At 37.5% G+C, this 20,705-nt stretch overlaps 1 protein-coding gene across 14 annotated transcripts in view; it reads left to right on the top strand.

Moving 5' to 3' along the window:
• Positions 1-20,705, top strand: part of LOC106840240 (NXPE family member 1) — a 35,185-nt gene that overhangs the window by 9,052 nt on the left and 5,428 nt on the right. For 7 of the 14 annotated variants that reach the window (XM_070490248.1, XM_070490253.1, XM_070490251.1 and 4 more), the window contains 3 exons: positions 8,743-8,851; positions 16,942-17,675; positions 20,076-20,137. In XM_070490248.1, the coding sequence (XP_070346349.1) occupies positions 8,743-8,851; positions 16,942-17,675; positions 20,076-20,137 (905 nt within the window). Of the gene's footprint in view, positions 1-3,989; positions 4,815-4,867; positions 7,067-7,180; positions 7,216-8,742; positions 8,852-16,941; positions 17,676-20,075; positions 20,138-20,705 lie in introns of those variants that run through there. The other 7 variants (XM_070490255.1, XM_070490256.1, XM_070490257.1 and 4 more) reach the window with 5 other exon arrangements.

Consider the following 20,705-nt stretch of genomic DNA (forward strand, 5'->3'; position numbering starts at 1 on the left):
TGGGAACCTTGCATCTAGGCTGGCAAGGGTAACCAGAATAAAACTGCCTACACAGTCTACAGTTCCTTATATTTTACTTGCCTCAATGGCTGTCACCTTTCTAGTCCTGAGCCACAGACTCAAATGGGAATTACTGGGAGGCATTCACAATTCAAAATTTGCTTCCTTTGGCAGATCCCTGCTACCCTGGCTAGGAGTAAGCACAAATGAGGCTATGATCAGGAACCTCTCCTTAACTCTTGAAGATATTGCAGAATCTGCTGCTAAAGCCACAGCTACCCAACAAAACTCTTAGACTCTCTGGCCGAAGTTGTTCTTGGTTATCTTTTAGCTGAGCAAGGAGGTGTTTGTGCTACGGCCAACACCACTTGCTGCACTTTGATTCACACTTCTTGGCTAAGGAAAAGGATAGAGGTCTGGGGCTTACGCCAAAGAAATATATTTTGGGGTGGCATATTCTGTTACCTTCATTTCCACCTTTGAAACTTCTAAGAAGTTTCACAGTCCAGAAGCTGAGTTGGTCGATTGTTCCATATCTCAATGAACCAGTCTCTTAGTCCTGAGAATAGGTCAAATTAGTTAAAAGGTTGTGTCTCATCAGGAGGTAGTGATGCAAATGGACTCCCATAGTTAGGCCTATATGGGGCCAGCAATCAGTATTCAATAAGAGGATTTCAATGAAAACAAAAGAAAAACATTGATTAATGGTTGGAGCAGACTATAAACCCAGTCTGAATCCTGAGGGCAGGTATTCAAGAAGATTTCTAGATGTTGGGCTGGAAGCATTTTCAGACAAGAGTGAGAGCAGACAATGGCAATCTGATAGATTTTCCTGGTTTGCAAATTTGAATGTCTCTGGTGATCTTTCTGAGTGGCCCACACAGCAGCAGGCACAAAGATTGCCCTCACATGAGCTGTTGTGTTGATTTCCGTGACCTTTATATCAAGTTGTCAAGCTTCAGTTTGCAGGGAAAAGGGCAGCCTTTGTTTTTAGTGACTTCAAGACAGAAGGGTGGAAAAAAATTGCAAGTGTTAGTTTGGAGAGTTGTAGCCAGATATTTGAGGAAACTCGAAGAATTCAGGATCCAGTCCAGTTTACTGGGAGATAACAAAATCCTAAAGACAATGAACAAGTCTATAATCTCACATCCACACAGGTACACTAGAGTTTTCCAATGACATATAATTTTTCTCTCTACAGTCACCCCCACTTCTATCAGAGATAATCAGAGTAAAACTAATGTTTGCAAAGTAAATTGTCTCGTTATACTTGGCCTGATTATTTACTAAGTGCAGCAAGAATAATGATCGACCATATAGATTTTTTTAATGTTTGCTTCCTGGAACCTTTCATAAGAAATCTCAGATTGGACTCTTAAAAGCCTCTCAAGCCTAGGAAGCCAAGCCAAGGACTTGCCTTCAGACTTCGTCTGCAATACCTATAAATTTCGGTTAATTCCTCTCTTCTCAAGGTCCCCAAAATATCTTGAAATATCTGAGGCTGCCAGGAAATGACCCCCCTTACTCAACTGGTAAGGCTGTTAAGAACTCTGTAAGCAACGTACCAGGCTGTTTCTCCAAGGGGTTTTCTTGGCTTCATAAAGTCAATCTTAGTTCCCTAAAACTGTCTAGTCATATCTGATTCTATGCACATCATTATCAAATATGACATTCCAGTCAAAGCCTTGGTAATATAACCAATGTTTCCAAATGTGTCCTGTTACAAGGAGAATATATTCTTACTGAATTTCCACAAATATTTATATTGCCATAAAAATAAGAATACTTGCTAAGAGTTTCTGAATTCTGGAGGGATCAGATAGGGAGAAAAAGTAATTGTTTTATCTTTGTTCACAAAGGTATAATTTAGCAAATCACTGTAAATCATAGATAGGTTAAGAGAAAAATATTTCCTTAAATCTGGAAAAACAAAACATTAAGAAACAGCAATGTTTCAAAGAAAAAGTCATAAAAAATTATAGTCATTCTCATCAGTTTATTCAGTCCCATGGAATTAATTTTTGTTGATTTTTATCTTTTGCTTTCAGTTTTCTAAAGCCATCAGTTTTTCCATTACAGTTCTATAAATTCTTACCCAATTCAGTGGTATGATCTGAAAGTTATCAGAAATCTGTACTTATCAGAGTCCTTTCCGTGAATGTCCTGGAAGATAAAGCACTTTTACAAAAGCATCAGAGTAAAATAATAACTATCTGTAAATGACAAAAGACTTCAAAACGGCCATGTTGAAAGATCTGATGAGAGTTCATTATAATGCAATTGACAAGAGAATTTGGTTACTTCCATGACATACATTTTAAGATAACTAGAATTATAACAGATAACACTATACCACGGCACATCAGATTTCTAGGAATTTCATATAATTTCTGGAACACTTATATTAATAACATACATCTATAAGAATATAACCTAAGGAAGGTTTAACATCACTGCTTGTTTGACAATGCTTCCCATGTAATTTAACATATCGAATAAGCCTAATTAGTGTTACATCATTTTTTTTTAAATAAAGAGAAAAACTAAATCTTTTAAGATGTTCCAGGAGCCCTCTGGAGAATCCCAAAGTTAGTTCAGAATTCAAAACAAAATGAATTTTATTTTTAGAAGTTTGTCAAAAATATCAAAAAGTTTTGTACACTTGGCTAAATAGGATCACAGATCATCATGAAACAATACTTAATTATCTATTTAACCAAAGTTACCAATAAACAATTTACAAGCAGATACAGAAGGTTACATAGTTGCGAGCAAAACTTAGCTCTTTTAATGTTGAGAAGATCTTTGTTTTTAAGTAACAAAACGCTGATAAAGACAACAAGATGCACAGGAAATTATGTTAGTAAAATACAACACCTTTGCTTTCTAGATAGATTACTTTAAAAGTACAGAAAAAAACCTTCACAGTCTCTTATCAAGAACAGACCAATAGTCCAAGAAAACTTGGTCCTTTTAGCAGATGAAAGAAAATTAAATTTTAGTTTTACATAAGTACACTAATGATATTAAAGCTTATTATTAAATCCCTTATGATAAATTCTTTCAATTTTAGCCAGCTTGACTACACAAAGGTTGTCTCTCTTCCTCTCTCTCTCCTCCAAACTTTCTACATCCATTTAGTTTGTCCTTTATTCTCCTCTTTCTCATTCTGAAACAGCCAGTTATTCAACCTCAGGACAAAATTCCTCTTTTTCCTTTAACAAAAACACATCTCCATACCTGATATATTTTCTTAGCCAAAAACACATTCTACCTTCCTTGCATAGAGAATTGTTTCTCTTATTATTTTATATGAGTTTTAATTACACACATTAATAGAATTCTTTACTCTTAGAAACCTTAATTTCTACTGAAAATTAAGTAAGCAATTATGAACTGCCTGTTACACCAGCATTCCTTGGATTGGCAAATTTATAAACACATTTCATAATTTCTGGAAGTATACGCAACCTCATAGTATATTTTTTCAATGTGGCACAAAATATATTACTAACAGACCCAAATATCTTTAGCTCCTCCATAATAGGAAGCCCAAAGTGGGTCAACTTATGTTCAGTAATTAATGTTTCAGTATTTGATGTTATTTAGAAGTGATGTAGATATTCAATGAATTTCCATCATGTAACTCATCTTAGCAAAACTCTAAGGGTGTAAGTTACCAAAGAGATTTGGGAAAGTATTTAATTCGACATATCTTATTGTTGAAAAGTTCATTTATAAACTTTTATCTTACTTACACTTATTTAATTCACTTGCTCTTAACAATTATGTTTAGATTACTCATGAAAATTTCATGAGACATTGCACTAAGTTAGCCAGCAACCTAAGTTATTTTTCTTGCTGATAAATTTTGCAACAGAGACAACATGAGTTTATTTAGTTAGTAAACCAAGTTAGAATAAAAGTTATCTGTCTGCATTATATTTAATGCTGATAACTCTGAAGACAAGCCTACTTTAATTAAACCAACAAATTTAAACTAGCTCTTATTTACCGAATATTATCCCAGATCATGTGAACCTGACAAAGATTTGGGTTAGTTTCTATATTTCTGAGAGTTTGGGGAATAGTTAATTTATATAAGTGCTTACTTTTCTTTAAGCCTATTAAATAGAGCCCTTTTTCAAATTAATTTTGGCCATACCATCGGGAGTCACAAAAGTATCACATATACATAATGTAGATCTATAAACATATAAACAGACAGACAGATGCAGAGACCTTATAGTTTTAATGCTAAAATGTTAGCCATAAGTCACATACGATAATACAAAACTCACTAGTTTATAAATAATGCTTGAATCAAAATTGTGTTTCTAACAGATGGAATAAGTTTATCAACTCAGATGACTAAAGCTTTTTTTAACTAACATTTATGTAGAAGACTTTTAAGATTTCTATTCATCCTTGACAGGTAATGTTATGGAGGCTGTGGACTAGATTTTGGGCAAGGGAGCTTTTACAACAATTTATGTATATATATATATTTTTTTTTTTTTTGAGGAAGATTAGCCCTGAGCTAACATCTGCTGCTAATTCTCCTCTTTTTGCTGAGGAAGATTGGCTCTGAGCTAACATCCATGCCCATATTCCTCTATTTTGTATGTGGGATGCCTGCCACAGCATGGGGATAAGTGGTGCATAGGTCCATGCTTGAGATCTGAAGTAGCAAACCCCAGGCAGCCGAGTTGAAGCACACAAACTCAACCACTATGCCACCAAGCAGGCCCAGCTGTTTATATTTTTAAATGCCTCTTTTCCCTTTCTTTTTCTTCAGTCTCAGGAAACTGCAGGTAGTGTTTCAGTTATCTCCTTGAGTGTTTATATTTCAAATACATCGTTAAGATTTACATTTTCAGGGGCCAAGAAAGAATGTAAGTTTTCTCCTAGAGTCTTTGTAGTATATTTGTCTATTTTCAGAAGTCTAGGGTAATCACTATTTAAATTTCTCCTTCTTTTTCTTAAGTGCAGGGCATTTCTGTCTCCAATATCCTGATCTTTTACAATATTTACAACATTCTGAGATGAATAGAGGAGGTTTGGTGATTGGTAAGATTGAGAAAACTCTGAATTGCTTCTAGAGCCACATTTATGGCTTTGTAAAGACTCACTTTGCAAGATATGGACAGTTGCTTTTAATTCCTCAAAGAATTGGGTTGCAGCCTGAATGATATCAAGGGGCTGACCCACCCATCTAAATACATTTCTTTTCTATTTGCTCCTTTATATCAGGGAGAAGATTTCCAACTGTTATGGAAATTAAAAGATTCCTATGTTCTAGATTTAGAGCTATGTGTCTTTGGAATGTCTTAAAATTTTTTCACAAAGTCTTCAGGATGTTTTCTTCTCCTTTGAGTACATAGTTTTGTTTTGGCTTAGGAGAGAAGGCCTTAAAAAAATGTTCCTATTAGGCTCCAAATATCAGCCTCCAATTTGGCCAACTTCTGACTATAGAGCTACTTAAAAAAAATCCTTTCAAATATCTTATCGAGTTTCAGCCAGGACAAACAGTAATTACTCCTGGTAGTCTTGAACTCCTTTTTTCCCCATTTTTCTTTTAAACTAAAGGTAAACCTCAAGTGACTCAACCAAAACCAATGAGCCTTTTATGACTTAATCATTGACTCAAGAGGTGTCCCCAAAGACAGTGCAAAAGATACAGTCCTCCCAAGATCGAAAGCTATTCCCAAAGACAGCCAAAAGAAAGAAAGACTTAGACAATTCACCTGAGAGCTGGCAGCAGTTGGTAGGACAAACCACAAATGGTGTGCAACCCACATTTGTCTGGCCATATTTTCAGGGCCCCTAATCTGACAGTTGAGCTGCCTACACATGCAGAACCAATAACTTGCATGCCTTGGGCAGGCAGAAAGCCAAGCCAAGTTCTCAGATCATACAACAAGATAAAAAGGAAAATAATAGCTGTCCCTGGGAGGAACAGGATCAATAACCAATGGGTACCCAAAACCAAATATTAACCAGAGTCACAATCCAAACAGCAAATTCTAACAAATGTTTTTCTCCTTCTAATCTGAATTTGGAAAGGAAGGTACAACATGAAAGTTTTACCTTTCTCTCTCAACTAGACACAGATCCAGGAGAGCTGGCTTTGGTAAGAATTCTTACCCTGTGCTAGCTTCTGCCAGTTTTTCAAGATCTCATCTGCAGGCTCCAGAGCAAGCAGGATATCTCAGCAGGTCTCGTAATGGTCATCAAATTGTAGGGGAGGAAAAAGAATTTTCCCTCTATCCTTCTAGGTTCTTGACTGAGACCTCCCTATAATAAAAAGACACATTAACAGGAGGGGAAAAAAACTATTTTAATTACATATGTACAGGAGACCCATAACGATATGAGACTCAAAAGGCAGCCAGGCACTAAGGTTTATATACTATCCCGAGCTCAGTAAAGGGATAGCGGCCTGGAGCTTCAAAAGGTAGGAAGGCAATTCACAGGAAGCTGAGAAGAGGACATGGATCGTAAATAATGTTTGCCCTTTCGTGCAGTTGTGTCTCTCAGATAAACAAATGATCTCTAGTAGTAGCTCTGTTCCTGGGACAGGCCCCCTTTCTAATGTAAAATTGCCCTTACAAAGGGGAAACTTCTACTCTGATTTCAGAGCTTCTTCTATCTCTGCAGTTTCTCAAAATAATCAGCCCAAAATATTTATGCCAAAGAGGCATATTTTGGGGTGGCATATTTTGCTACCCTTCAATAACAAAGGTATGCATAATGGACTATGGGAGCACAGAGGAATAAATGATTAACTAAAACTACTGAGGAAGGAATAATTAGTACTCAAGGTCAAGGTCAAATGATGAATAGGAATTTTGCAAGTTTACCAGGGAGCGTGGTGGGGATTAGGGGCTATCAGCGTACAGTAAGGGAAGAGGTGATGCAAAGACTCGCAAGCATGGAAGAACAAGGCTTATTCGGAGACCAACAAGAACTTGGTATTTCTACTACTGTATTCTAATCCTACACAAATGTTTATTTTATTGTCGGTTTATCATCAACATTTTCCATGGTACCTGGCACTTATTTGGTAAGTATTCGATATTTTTCAAATAAATAAGTAAACAGAATAGCTTTAAGATCTCTGAAAGGGAGGTTGAAAGTCTGATTCCTAAGTGCAATTTTAATCTTTTTTTTTTTAAAGATTGCTGAAAGTTAATTACACCCACTACTTCCTAGGTAAGGAGAAAGAATTAGACCGTACATTGTAACTCACATGCTACAAAATTCACTTAAAAGTGAGAAGACCTGGGTCAATCTCTAGAATGGTGGGGAGAAGGGACTCAGAGTTGCCCCTTGACTATGATTTTTTTGCCCTGTTAAATATGCTGTTTGTACATTCTGAGAAAATACAGAATTTCAGGGGATAGACGTTGAAGTTGGTCTGAAAAGCAGGATTTGGTTTTAAATTATTCATTCAACTAATGTGTTTGTGGGACACTGTGCTGGGCCCTGGACACACAATCCTGAGATAGATATTATTCCAATTCCTTAATAATTTGACAGTCTTTTGGCAATCAGAAGGTAAGAAAACTACTGCAATGTAGTATGTGACACAGATTAGAGCTGTCACTTTGTCCTCTCTCCTGCATTCATTCATTTGTGTCCCCATACCAATCTGGACTCGGAACTCAGCACCTCCACAGGTTCTCCCACACCAGGCTCCAACAACTGGAAAGAAGTCATCTTTCAGATAGTGATTTAATAAGAGTTGTGGCTGTGTACTGCACCTTGTTTCAAACAATTTCATCCTGGACTCCCCCAAGGTTAGCCAGATATAAACTGACCATTTGTCTACCTTCTGTTTTGCATGTGCAGTCCCTGTTTTTGCTCTGCACCAACCAGATTCAAACATGGAACCTCTTTTGATTCCACCAAATGAGTCCCATTCACACAAAAACTTTTCACACAAGCTAGATTTCCCTGGGAATTTGGGGAGGGACAGCGGAAAGGAAAGGAAAGACTTTACATCTTGCACCCCAAAATAAGTTGTTTAAAATGCATGTAATTTGATTTCTGTTCTCCATGACCACACTAACATGGACATGTGGGGACGGGCTTCTCTCCCACTCTCCCTTTCTCTCCCTCACCCCTTCTCCCCTTCACCACCTCTTCCCATCTCCTTTCCTCATGTGGTACCTAGCCTTGTTGGGTCATCTCTTCTCTATTATGCAGAGTAATGAAGTCCTGAAGGAGTTCCTGCTTCGAAATTTTGTACTTGGTGCTCAGCAAAACAAAAGCTACCAGCCCCACCGCCCCACCCAGCTAACATAACCAATATTTTTTAAGGGCATTTTACAGATTATGTTCGTAACATAAGCATATTCTTATATAACCCATCAGCTATCCTAAGTCTTCTTCTAAAAGACAGGCTGATGAATCGATTTTTATGCTTCTCATTGTAATTGCGTCAAGTGCTATAACTGAGAAAGTAGAGCACAGTGAGAGAACACATGAGGGCCATCTGACTCCCATTTCAGGGTCCAGGAAGGAGGAAGCAATAATCTTCACTAAAACCTGGATAGGTAGCCAATAGGTGGGTGAAAAGTTTGGGGGTATGAGTTGTTGGTTATGAGAGAGAAAGAAGAAAGTGGTTCACAAAGGAGGAACAAAGTCTCAGAGACCTATTACAAGTTAAAAAAAGAACAATGAGCACAGAGAGATTCGCTCCTTACTCCATTCCCTCTCTTGTGTCTTCTCTCCTAGGGCACTCATCATGTCCTCAAATATACTGTTTCAAAAAATATTGCTGATGTTGATGTCTCTTTTAGTAGTTGCCTGGATGATTTTCATGATTTCTCAAAACTCCAGAAAGGTAGGAAGATTTTTCTCCAGTTTGACCTGAAGCTTCCAGCAGTGTGACCTGTCTCAAGTCAGTCCCCACCAGCCAAACCCTTCCCCTCCTTTCCCCATCCAACTCTGCTCTTCCTTCTCCCCTTCTCTACCTAATTTCTCAGAGGGATTGTGGATACTATTTCCATTTCCTTACTTCCCATTCATTTTCAATCCATTCTAATCAGGATTCCATCTCCAACATGCCCCCAAAATGGCCCTTGTTAAGACCATTGATGACTTTCTTGTTACTAAATCCAGGTGAATATATTACTTGACGATGTAAATCCAGGTTTTCATTTTGTCTTATTTTTTTTTTGTCTATGATTTCTTTTTCCATGCAAAAGTTATTTTTAAAGTAATCCAGTTTCCTTCATTGTTTCTGTATATTGAGTCACAGAAAAGTTCTTCCCACTCTAAGGTTGTACAGGAATCCACCCAAGTTTTCTTATTTTTTTACTTAGTTCCATTTTTTATGTTTAAATATCCAATCCACTTGGAATTTATCCTGTTGAATGGCATGAGGTATTGATCTCACTTCACCTTTTTCCATATTGGCTGTTCAGTTATCCTAATCGCCTTGTTTAAAATTCCATTTTGTACCCCCACCGATTTTGAGTGCTGCCTCTATAGTATACTAAATTTGTATTTATAACGAGGTCTTTTTCTGATTTTCAGTTCTGTTCCATTGTCTTTTTATTCATGCACCAAACACCCTATTTTAATTATAGAGACTTTATGAGTAGATTTTAATATCTAGTAGAGCTAATCCTACCCACACCTACCACCCCTGCTTTTTTTTTACCCTCCATATATTTATGGGGCTATTCTTTCCTATTTGCCCTTCAAGTGAATTCTCTAATTAACTTGTCTAGCTCCAGAAAAAATTACTGATTTTTTTGTGATTTCATTAAGCGTATAAATTAACTTTAAAAGAAATAGTATATTTATGATGTTAAGTTTTTCTATCCAAGCACATGGTTTCCTTTCCATTTGCTCAAGTCAATTTTGCTTCCTTCAATAGTATTTCATGAGTTTTCCTCAAGTAAGTCTTAGACATTCATGTTAAGTTTATAACTATTTTACTGTCATGTTGCTATCATGTCAGATCATCTCTTCCACTTTATCTTCTCTCTGGTTTTTTGTCTGTATATATTAAAGATATGGAGTTTTTGTGTTTATTTTTTAAAGCTTTATTTTTTTATAGCAATTTTAGGTTCACAGAAAAACTGAGAGGAAAGTACAGAGATTTCCCAAATACTCCCTGCCCCCAACACATGCATAGACTCCCCCATTATCAACGGCCCTCACCAGAGTGGTACATGTGTTACCAAGAAGAAACCTACATTGACACATCATAACCACCCAAAGTCTATAGTCTACATTAGGGTTCACTCTTGGTGTTGTACATTCTATGGATTTAGACAAATGTATAATAACATGTGTCCATCATTATAATATCATACAGAGTATTTTTACTGCCCTAAAAATGCTCTGTGTTCTGCCTGCTCATCCCTCCTCAGCTCTGGCAACCACTGACCTTTTTACTATTTCTGTAGTTTTGCCTTTTCCAGAATGTCATATAATTAGAATCATAGGGTAGGTAGCCTCTTCAGATTAGCTTCTTTCACTTAGTAACATGCATTTAAGTTCATTCCATGTCTTTTCGTGGCTTGATAGCTCATTTCTTTTTAGTGCTGAATAATATTCCATTGTCCGGATGTACCATGGTTTAACCATTCACCTACTAAAGAACATCTTGGTTGGTTCCAGGTTCTGGCAATTATTAATAAAGCTCCTATCAACATCCATGTGCAGCTTTTTTGCAGAAATGTTTTCAAGTGCTATTAGTTTTTATACATTAATTTTATGACCTGCTATTTTACTAAATTCTTTTGTTTGCAATCATTTTTCCATTGATACTTTGGAGTTTTGCAGATAAATAATCACTGCATCTGACAATAAAAACTATTTAACTATTCCTTTCCAACTCTAAAGTCTCTAATTGCCTTCTCTTGTCTAAGTGCATTAACTATACCTCCAACCCAATGTTAAATAATCTTGTAGTAGTGGGCATCCTTCTCTTCTTCCTGATTTTGGTGGCAAAGCCACTAGTGTTTTCCCTTAAGTAAGATGCTAGCTTTTGGGCTAAAGTATATTTCTTACATGCAGATAAGATCCATAAATTTCTTTTTTTTTATGTACCAAGAAATTTATCACAGTATTGTTGATAACGACAAAAATTTGGAGCCATTTGCTTAAAATTTTAATTAAATTAAAAATGTTTGTTTAACAGAAAGTTTTTTTAATTTTTATTTTTTTCGGATGTACATCAAATTTCAAATTCTGGATACATTACATCATGTTCACCACCCGAACACTGATTATAGTGCATCCCCTCACATGTGACCCTAATCACCCCTTTTGCCCTCCCCCTTCCCCCTTCCCCTGTGGTAACCACCAGTCCAATCTCCAATGCTATGTGGTTTTGGGGTTTTTTGGTCATTTTTATCTTCTATTTATGAGTGAGATCATATGGTATTTAACTTTCTCCCTCTGACTTATTTCACTCAGCATAATACTCTCAAGGTCCATCCATGTTGTCACAAATGGCTGGATTTCATCATTTCTTATGGCTGAGTAGTAGTCCATCGTGTATAAATACCACATCTTCTTTATCCATTCGTCCCTTGATGGGCACCTAGGTTGCTTCCAAGTCTTGGCTATTGTGTATAATGCCGCAATGAACATAGGGGTGCAGGTATCTTTATGCCTTTGTGTTTTCAAGTTCTTTGGATAAATACCCAGCAGTGGAATAGCTGGATCATATGGTAGATCTATCCTTAATTTTCTGAGGATACTCCAAACTGCTTTCCAGAGTGGCTGCACCAGTTTGCACTGCCACCAGCAGTGCACAAGGGTATCACCTCACTCCAGTCAGAATGGCTATAATTAACAAGACAGGAAACAACAAATGTTGGAGAGGGTGTGGAGAGAAGGGAACCCTTGTTCACTGCTGGTGGCAGTGCAAACTGGTGCAGCCACTATGGAAAGCAGTTTGGAGTATCCTCAGAAAATTAAGGATAGATCTACCATATGATCCATAAATTTCTTTTGTTTAGTGTTTTTAACATGAATCAACGCTAATTTTGTCAAAGTCCTTTTTTTCATCTATGGAGATAACTGCATAATTTCTCTCATTAGCTGTCTCTCATTAGCTGTATTAACATGATGGATTATATTAAAGGATTTGCTAAAACTGATCCAAATTTATATTCCTGGAATAAAACTCTCGGGTCATGATATATTATTTTTTCTAATATTCATTTGGATTCAGTTGGTTAATATTCTATTTAAGATTTCTACATAAATATTTATATATATACAGTTTTCTCTGGTACATTTTTATCAGGTTTGGGGAAATATACATACTTCATAAAATGAATCTGGAAGTGTTCTCTTGTTTGTTTGTTTTGCCGGCGTGCTGACGTTGTTTAAGTAGTATGGAGATTGGCTGATGTTTAAAGTGTGGCAGAATTCCTCCAATCTGGCTGTGGGAGTACTCTTGTACTTTTTTCTATGATTAATTTATCTGTTTAGACTCTGTCTCCACTAGGGTCAATTTTAGTAAGTTGTATTCCCTTAATTATCCATTTTACCTAGAGTTTCATGTGTATTCGCTTAAAATTGCAAAAAAGTCTCTCGTAACTTTTTAAAATTTTCCCTCTTTAGAGGTCTTCCTCATAAGCATTCTAATTTCTCATATTTGTGTTTTCTTCCCTTTGCGTTGACTAGATTAGCTGAAGCTTGTCTATTTTGCTGATTCTTTTTAATAAAAAAAGCTTTTTGTTTGTTCTATTATTTTGCAGTTTTTAATGCATTAATTTTGCTTTTCCCTTCTGACTAACTTCTTCCCTTTGCTTCCTTTTCATTTACTTTGTTTTCCCTTTTTCTGACTTTTTAGATGGGTGTTTAATTCATATATATATGGAGAAAAAAGAAAAACATAGAGACAATGTCTATATACATAGACTCAATAGACACCATCGAGAGACGATATAGTCTACATGTATACGCAGAGAGACAATACTATAAATTTTCATCTAATAATTGTTTTAGCTGTATCTCATAGATTCTGATATAATGTGTTAACTACGTTTATTTTAACAAAACTCTATAATATTATTTTGTATTTTTCTTTGACTCAAGGGTTGATTAGGCGCATGTGTGGTGATGGATTGTAATTAGTCTTTGGGTGGTGAAGATGATGTAATCCACACAGAAATCGAAATATATAACAACATCCACCTAAAATTTATATAATGTTATAAAACAACGTAACCGCAATAAAAAAGAAAGAAAGAAACTAATTTTTTAACTTTCAGGTGGGATAGTATTTGGGGGTTTTTTAATGAATTTTTCTTAAATATGTGCATATAATCAAAGAATGTTCTTTTATTATTTCTATTAGTTAGTATTTATTTAGATTTTCTTTGTGACCTAAGATACAGACAATATTTTTAAAGGTTTCATATGTCCTTGAAAAGAAGGTATATTCTCTATTACTGGAATTCACAGATCAGTATATATCTATAAGATCTGCTGTACTGGCCATATTATTTAGGTCTTTTGGAACCTTGAGAATTTTGGGTCCATTTGATATGTCTTAGATATGTCATGTATTAAAGGCACCAATCATTCATGTGAATTTCTGTATGTCTCCTTGAACCTCCAATATTTTCTGCCTTGTAAATGTATTGCTGTACTGTGTACATAAATATTAATCATTTGTGGATTAATTATCCTTTAGCATATAAAGTGTCCTTTTTTTTTCTTAAAGATTGGCACCTGAGCTAACTGTTGCCAATCTTCTTTTTTCTTTTTTTTTCTTTCTGCTTTTTCTCCCCAAATCCCCCCAGTACATAGTTGTATATTTTAGTTGTGGGTCCTGCTAGCTGTGGCGTGTGGGATGCCGCCTCAGTGTGGCCTGATGAACAGTGTCATGTCCACACCCAGGATCCCAACCAGCAAAACCCTGGGCCACCACAGCGGAGCACGTGAATGTAACCACTCGGCCACAGGGCCAGCCCCTAAAGTGTCGTCTTTTGTCTCAATACTTTTTGGTGTGAATGTTACCCTTATCAAATACCTGCTTACTTTCCTTTTTGTTTTTTTCTTTTGCTTTTACCTGCTGTATTCCTGTCCAATTTCTAATTTTATTAAGATTTAATGAACTTTTTATTTTAGAATAGCTTCAGATTTACAGAAAAATTACAAGAATATCACAGAGAATTATTCCTCTGTACTTTGCACCCAATTTCCCCTATTTTTCACATTATATAGCATATTTGTCACAACTAATGAACTCATGCTGACACATTATTATCATTTGAAGTCCACACTTTCTTCAGATTTCCTTAGTTTTTACCTTTCTCTGTTGCAGGATCCCATCTAGGATGCTCCATTACATTTAGTCGTCACATCTCCTTAGGCTTCTCAAGACTGTGACAGTTTCTCAGACTTTTCTTGTTTGTGACAGCATTGACAGTTTTGAGGAACAAAGGTCAGGTATTTTATAGCATGTCCTTCCAGTCTAGCTTGTCTGATGTTTTTCTCATGGTTAAACAGATTTTGGGTGTGCAGAAGGAAGACCATAGTGGTAAAGTGCCATTCTCGTCACATCATATCAAGGACACATGCTACCAACATGACTCATTACTGATGATGTTAAATTTGATCATCTGGCTGATGTAGTGTTTTTCAGGTTTCTCCATGATAAGATTCCTCTTCCTCCTCGCCCACTCTTCTCCATATTGTGCTCTTTAAGAGCAAGGTTACCAGATCAATCCCACACTTGAGGACTGGGCAGTTCTGTTCCACCTCTTTGAATGGGGGAGTATCCACATAAATTATTTGGAATTCCTTTTTACAGGAGATTTGTCTATTGTTCCCCATATACTTATTTATTCAGTCCTTTATTTACATCAGTGTGGACTCATGAATATTTGTTTCATCCTTTGGGTTATAATGCAACACAACATTCTTTTCTTGTTCAAATTGTTCCAGCTTTGGCCATTGAGAACTCTTTCAGTTGGCTCCTATGTTTGTTTGTTTTTGAGTACTTCCTTCCTTTCTGGAACTACAAGATACTTCAGGCTTATCTTGTATGTCCCTTGCCCTAGTCCTAGAATCAGCCACTTACCCAAGGAGCCCTGGTTCCTTTTACAGGAGAATGGTATCAGAAACCAAGATCTGGACACTGAGTGTGTTTGTTACTATTGGGGTGTTTTGCTTCTAGACCCTCTCAGAAGACAGAGCTCAGAAACACGTGTGCTACTAACCAGTAATACACATATATCTATAATTTGTGTGTACATTTATAAATATATAAAATCTGAATCCATATTAAGCTAAACATGAGTACATCCTGATATTTCTCTCATCCATTATCATACAGCTCACTCAAGCCTTCCTCTCTTGCTTGTCTGTAACCTCCCACTCTAACAATGAGAAATCTGACTCCCATCAGCTGTCATCCATTTGCTTATTTGTTCAATCCCATTATACATAATTGATAGTTTCTGAACTGTTAACGAAGAGTACAGTCCTTATATGCAATTTCTTTTGTGTTTAGTCTTTAGTCTTACAGTCTCCACCATTCATTTCCAAAGTTACTTAGGTCACCGACCCCTAAGACCCCATCCCCTTCAGTAGGGTTATGTCATATATTTATAATACAGTTAGATTTTGTCGGTCTACATTTCATCCTTGTGTCTCCCAATCTCCTAATTGATTTTTTCAAATTTTGCATAGATTAAGGTTCATTGTATGGATTTTTGCATTGTGTCATGCATCCACCACTACAGTATCATACAGAATAATTTTAGGGCCGTAAAAAAATTTCCTATGCTTAGGATTTTTAGGGCAGTGAAAATACTGTGTATGACACTATAGTGATGGATACGTGTCATTATATATTTGTCCAACTCCATAGAGTGTACAGCAAGAGTGAAGTGTAATGTAAAGTATGGACATTGGGTGATTATATTGTGTTAATGTAGGTTCATCAATTGTAACAAATGTACCACTCTGGCGGAGGATGTTGATAAAGGGGGAGGCTGTGAATGTGTGGGGGCAGGGAGTATATGAGAAATATCTATACCTTCCTTTCAATTTTGCTGTGAACCTTCTGACTATCAACAAGATTGGAAATCACTGAATTTGAGTACCTATAAAACAAGGTCTAATGCTAAAAGGATAAGAAGGGACCTCTAAGGTTCTAACGACTTCTAAGTTAGAAGTTAACAGATATTTAGGTGGTTTTGGGGAAAATGTGGAGGTGGTGAGCAATCCAGGAAGAGGAAAATGTATTAGTAAAGAGCAAGAGCTGAAGGAAAGGAAGGTCAGCTCCTGAAAATAAAAGGTTAGTCTTACTAAAACGTAGAGTGCAAGAGAAAGAGTGGCAGGAACGAGAGAGTTAAAAAGAGGCCACAGCATAAAGCCATATGAAGATCGAACTTTACGCCAAGAGTAATGAGAAGCCATTGAAGGGGTTTTAAGCATGGAGGAGACATGAATGGAGTTTTCAGAAGAACTGATTTAGATACACTGGAGAAAATTAACTGGAGAGAAAGCAGGACTGAAGATGATCTGCACCCTTGGGATGACTACTATAATCCATGCAACAAATGATGGTGGCCTGAACTACAACACAGCTGGGGAGGAAAAGACCATTAGTCGTAGGTAAAATATACACAGAAGTAGAACTAACAGAAGTAAGTGATGACTGGATATAAGATGTATAAGGAAAGGAGAGTAAATGCACCAGAATCAATTTAACTCATATGAATTCCCTGAGCTCTATATTTTGGATTCAACATATTTATCTACAACTGTTCAGGAATTCTCTAAAAATATTGAGGTTAAAAGATAAATGTTTACATTTTATTCAAAATTGTCAGAGCATTTACATAATACTGATGATAATATGTAAATAGATATTTAAATTCATAATAAGTAAAAATGACTTGGACAGGCTCATTTCACAGTATGTCACACTCCTTGTCATTCCAGTTTTGGTCTGCTCTAAACCTACCCATCTCCCTCTATCATTGGAACAACTTCACAGTGTCTTCAGAAACTAAAACAACACTGAGCCCGTTAAAGTCACCAACAGAGACTGAGCTGAAAATAAAGAGAATCAAGGAGAAACTAGACCAGCTGATCCCACCCAGACCTTTCACCCATGTGAACACCACCACCAGTGCAGCGCACAGCAGAGTCACCATCCTCAACCCTCAAGACACATACTGCAGGGGCGATCAACTAGACATCCTGGTGGAGATGAGGGACCACCTGGGACGCAGGAAGGAATATGGCGGGGATTTCCTGAGGGCCAGGATGTCCTCCCCGGCCCTGAAGGCAGGCGCTTCAGGAAAGGTGACAGACTTTAACAACGGCACCTACCTTGTCAGCTTCACTCTGTTCTGGGAGGGCCAGGTCTCTCTGTCTCTCCTGCTCATCCACCCCAGTGAAGGGGTGTCAGCTCTCTGGAGGGCAAGGAACCAAGGCTATGACAGAGTGATTTTCAAAGGTAAATTTGTTAATGGCACCAGCCAAGTCTTCACTGAATGTGGCCTGACCCCAATATCAAGTGCTGAACTGTGCGAGTACCTGGAGACTCGAGACCAAGAAGCCTTCTACTGCGTGAGACCTCAACACATGCCCTGTGAGGCCCTGACTCACATGACCACCAAGAATAGAGAAATTTCTTATCTTACTGTCAAGGAAAAAAGCCTTTTTAACAGGTAAGCATACTTTTAGGTACACTGAGAGGTGCCTACAGGCAGAGCTACATTGCCCATCTCAGTTAACATTGAGCATGACCCTCTCGGATGCCTCTTCTACTCAAAGTCTGCTGAGAAATGTGGTGTCTTCATGAGCCCCCTGTCCATGACTCTCACTGCCAAGGTTGGCATTCTCACTGAAATGTTCAATAAAAGAGGGCTACCCAAGGTGGAAATCTATTATACATGCCTGTACTTCTCCCTGATGACCAGTATTCTCAGGTTCAGTCATGTCTTTTACTGTAGACCTAGGTTTTATAAAATATGTTCAGTGTAAAAGTATTCTGCTATGTGTTAATAGATGTTACAGCAAAAAAGGATTCCTTGATAAGTGTGTGATAACCTCCATGCTCCTTCATCCCCCATATCATATTCTGTAGATTCTGCCTTTAAATATCTTTTGTACTCATCCATTTCTCTCCATGCCTAGTGCTGCTATTTGAGTTCAGATCCTCATCTTATCATCTAGACTATTTGTCATAGCTTCCCTCCCACCAATCCTACCCTCTCTAAACCACTGTCCACACTGCAGCCTAAGTAATATTTCCAAAAAGCCAATTCCTACTGGTCATCTCCAGTTGATCTCAAGATCAGATATTCCTCAGTATGTGCTGCTCAGGTTGCAGGAGTCCTTCAAACTCCCCAAATCGTGATCCAGTGATTCTTGGAAGCCCCTGGTTGAACAGGACTCCACAAACTGGGGAGCAAGCACGTTTCTCCTATCAATTATGGCTGCATCAATGCCATGCCTTTCTCCCCTTGCTCATAAACAGATGCTCATTTCCTGGTCTCCCAGTTCTCCACCAAGCTGGAAAACACTTCATTGCTTAGAATGAACTATCAGGGTCTCGTCCTAAGCCACTTTGAGAATCTGCAAAGGGTAGCTATGTGCCACCACAAATCTCAGAACCTGTGGGCTAAGCCCTGGGATGACCTATCCATTTCAGACTCTCTTGCTTCTTTGCTAACTTTCTGTAAGTCTCAGGCTCAGTCCATCTCTTTTTCCCTTCCATTCTGCAACTATCCATTTTTTTTTCCTGGGGATTCAATTTCCCTAGTGACAAAGTGGAATGCTAGGTTCTCACAACCCCTTTCTTAGCAGTTTTCAAAGTCAAGCTTACAGTCTTTCTTCCTTAAGCTTTCAAAAAATATGCCAAGAGAAAGTATGGATAACAACCATGGAAAAATAACATGCATTCCACATCTCACATAGTTGTCCAAGTGTTGGCTCCTGATATATAGTCCCTGACTCCCTTCTGAAATAAGTAAAAGCACATTGGCTTTCTGTTTTTTCCATTTGATCTCTGATGGTGCAGCTCACCAAATCTCCTCCTACCCACTAACCATCTTGAGACCTAAGTCCCGGCAAAATAAGGATGAAAATGTGCTGCTCCCTTCCCTTCTTCAAAGTGAACCTCAAGAGACATCCATAGCAGAGAATTGGGTACCACTTATATCTGTTGTACCTGGCACGTGGGTCCCCATTCCCCTTGTAGCCCCTTTCTGTCTGCCACCACTTACAGACACATGTACACAGGTTTGAAACAAAGAGCGAGTCAAAGAGAAGGTAAGAGCTTCAAAGCAGGGAGAGTGAGGTAGTCTTTCATTAACTGGAGGACAGAAATGCAATGTATATTAATTCATGCATCAGACTGAACATGACTTTCTGCCAGCCACTTTGATAGATATTAGGGAGACAGCAGTGGACTAGGCAAATGCGTTATCTTCCTTCATGCATATCTTCCTTACGATCTTCAGAAAGCAAGTTTCTAGGGCAAATGGAAGGTAAACACAGCAGAAAACATGGATAAAGAGGGAAGCAGGATCCCTGTGATAAGGGGTCTTCATGCCAAGCTAAGGAGCCTGAACACCTCAGGTAAGTGATGGGAATTTTAAATAAAGGATTTTAAGCAAGAATGCAATTGTATTTGCAGTTAGAAATGGTGTTCTTGCAGTTATGTTGAAGAAAATAGGTGGGCTAAAACTGAGAGAGCCTGACCAATTAGAGGCTCACAATAATCCAAGGAAAATACTGTATTAACTCGCATAAGTGATGTGGAAGCAGCAAAAGAGAAGAGAAGTTGCCAATTAGATAAATACGTTGAATCTAAAATTCCAGGACACACTGATTGCATGTGGCAGATGAGTAGAGCTACCCTGGATTTTAGGTGCTCTCAGAAAGTTAGACAGTTTTCCAAAATCCCAATTCATATGCAATGCCCAATATGTACAAAATTTAAAAGAATACTACTTTCCAACTGGAGAAAATTTTAAATTATCCTTCACTCACAAGCAGGTGACTTCTATTACTTGTATCCTGTGGACAGACATTAGGTTAATTTACTGTTTTATTTCTTGAAGGTCCAATGTGGGAGTGGAAATGATGAAACATCTTAAACACATTAACGTCTCCCAATGTTACCGTAAGTCTGCTCTGTCCTGTGGTAGATGGTGCTTGGCATGCATCTTCTAAGAGACAGTATTATGAAGAGGAAAGTTTGTCAGTATCAATCCTAGTAATCATGGTTTTCCTGGAGCATAATTCTTAGCAGGTGTCTATGGTGTCAGTTGCTTTGGATTTTAAAGAGAGAAACCAATTCACAGAAATTATTTCAAACTGTTTTTATAACAGATTTCATCTCAATTTATCCAAAAGGGGGAAGTATTCATATCCTACATTCATATTTAAACCTGGGAGTGCGTCTCCTAAGTCAGCGATTCTGTCTAGGGCACTGTGCAAACGTCTCTGATGGACACTCACAGCTTCAGAGTAGGAACATTTGGGTTTGGTTATCCTAATTCTCTGTTGGAATAACATCTTAACCTTTAGTGGAGGGACTTAGCAATTTTATATAGAGACTCCATTTCATTAAACATGTTTTAGTGGCAAACACAAGCTATGTTACCGATGAAGAATAATGTTTATACTACCTTAACCTTCTTTAAAGCCTACCTGAGTTTACCAATAACATTCATTTGGAGATTTGCTTC

The sequence above is a fragment of the Equus asinus genome, chromosome 20 (assembly GCF_041296235.1).
Source record: "Equus asinus isolate D_3611 breed Donkey chromosome 20, EquAss-T2T_v2, whole genome shotgun sequence".
Classification (NCBI taxonomy): domain Eukaryota; kingdom Metazoa; phylum Chordata; class Mammalia; order Perissodactyla; family Equidae; genus Equus; species Equus asinus.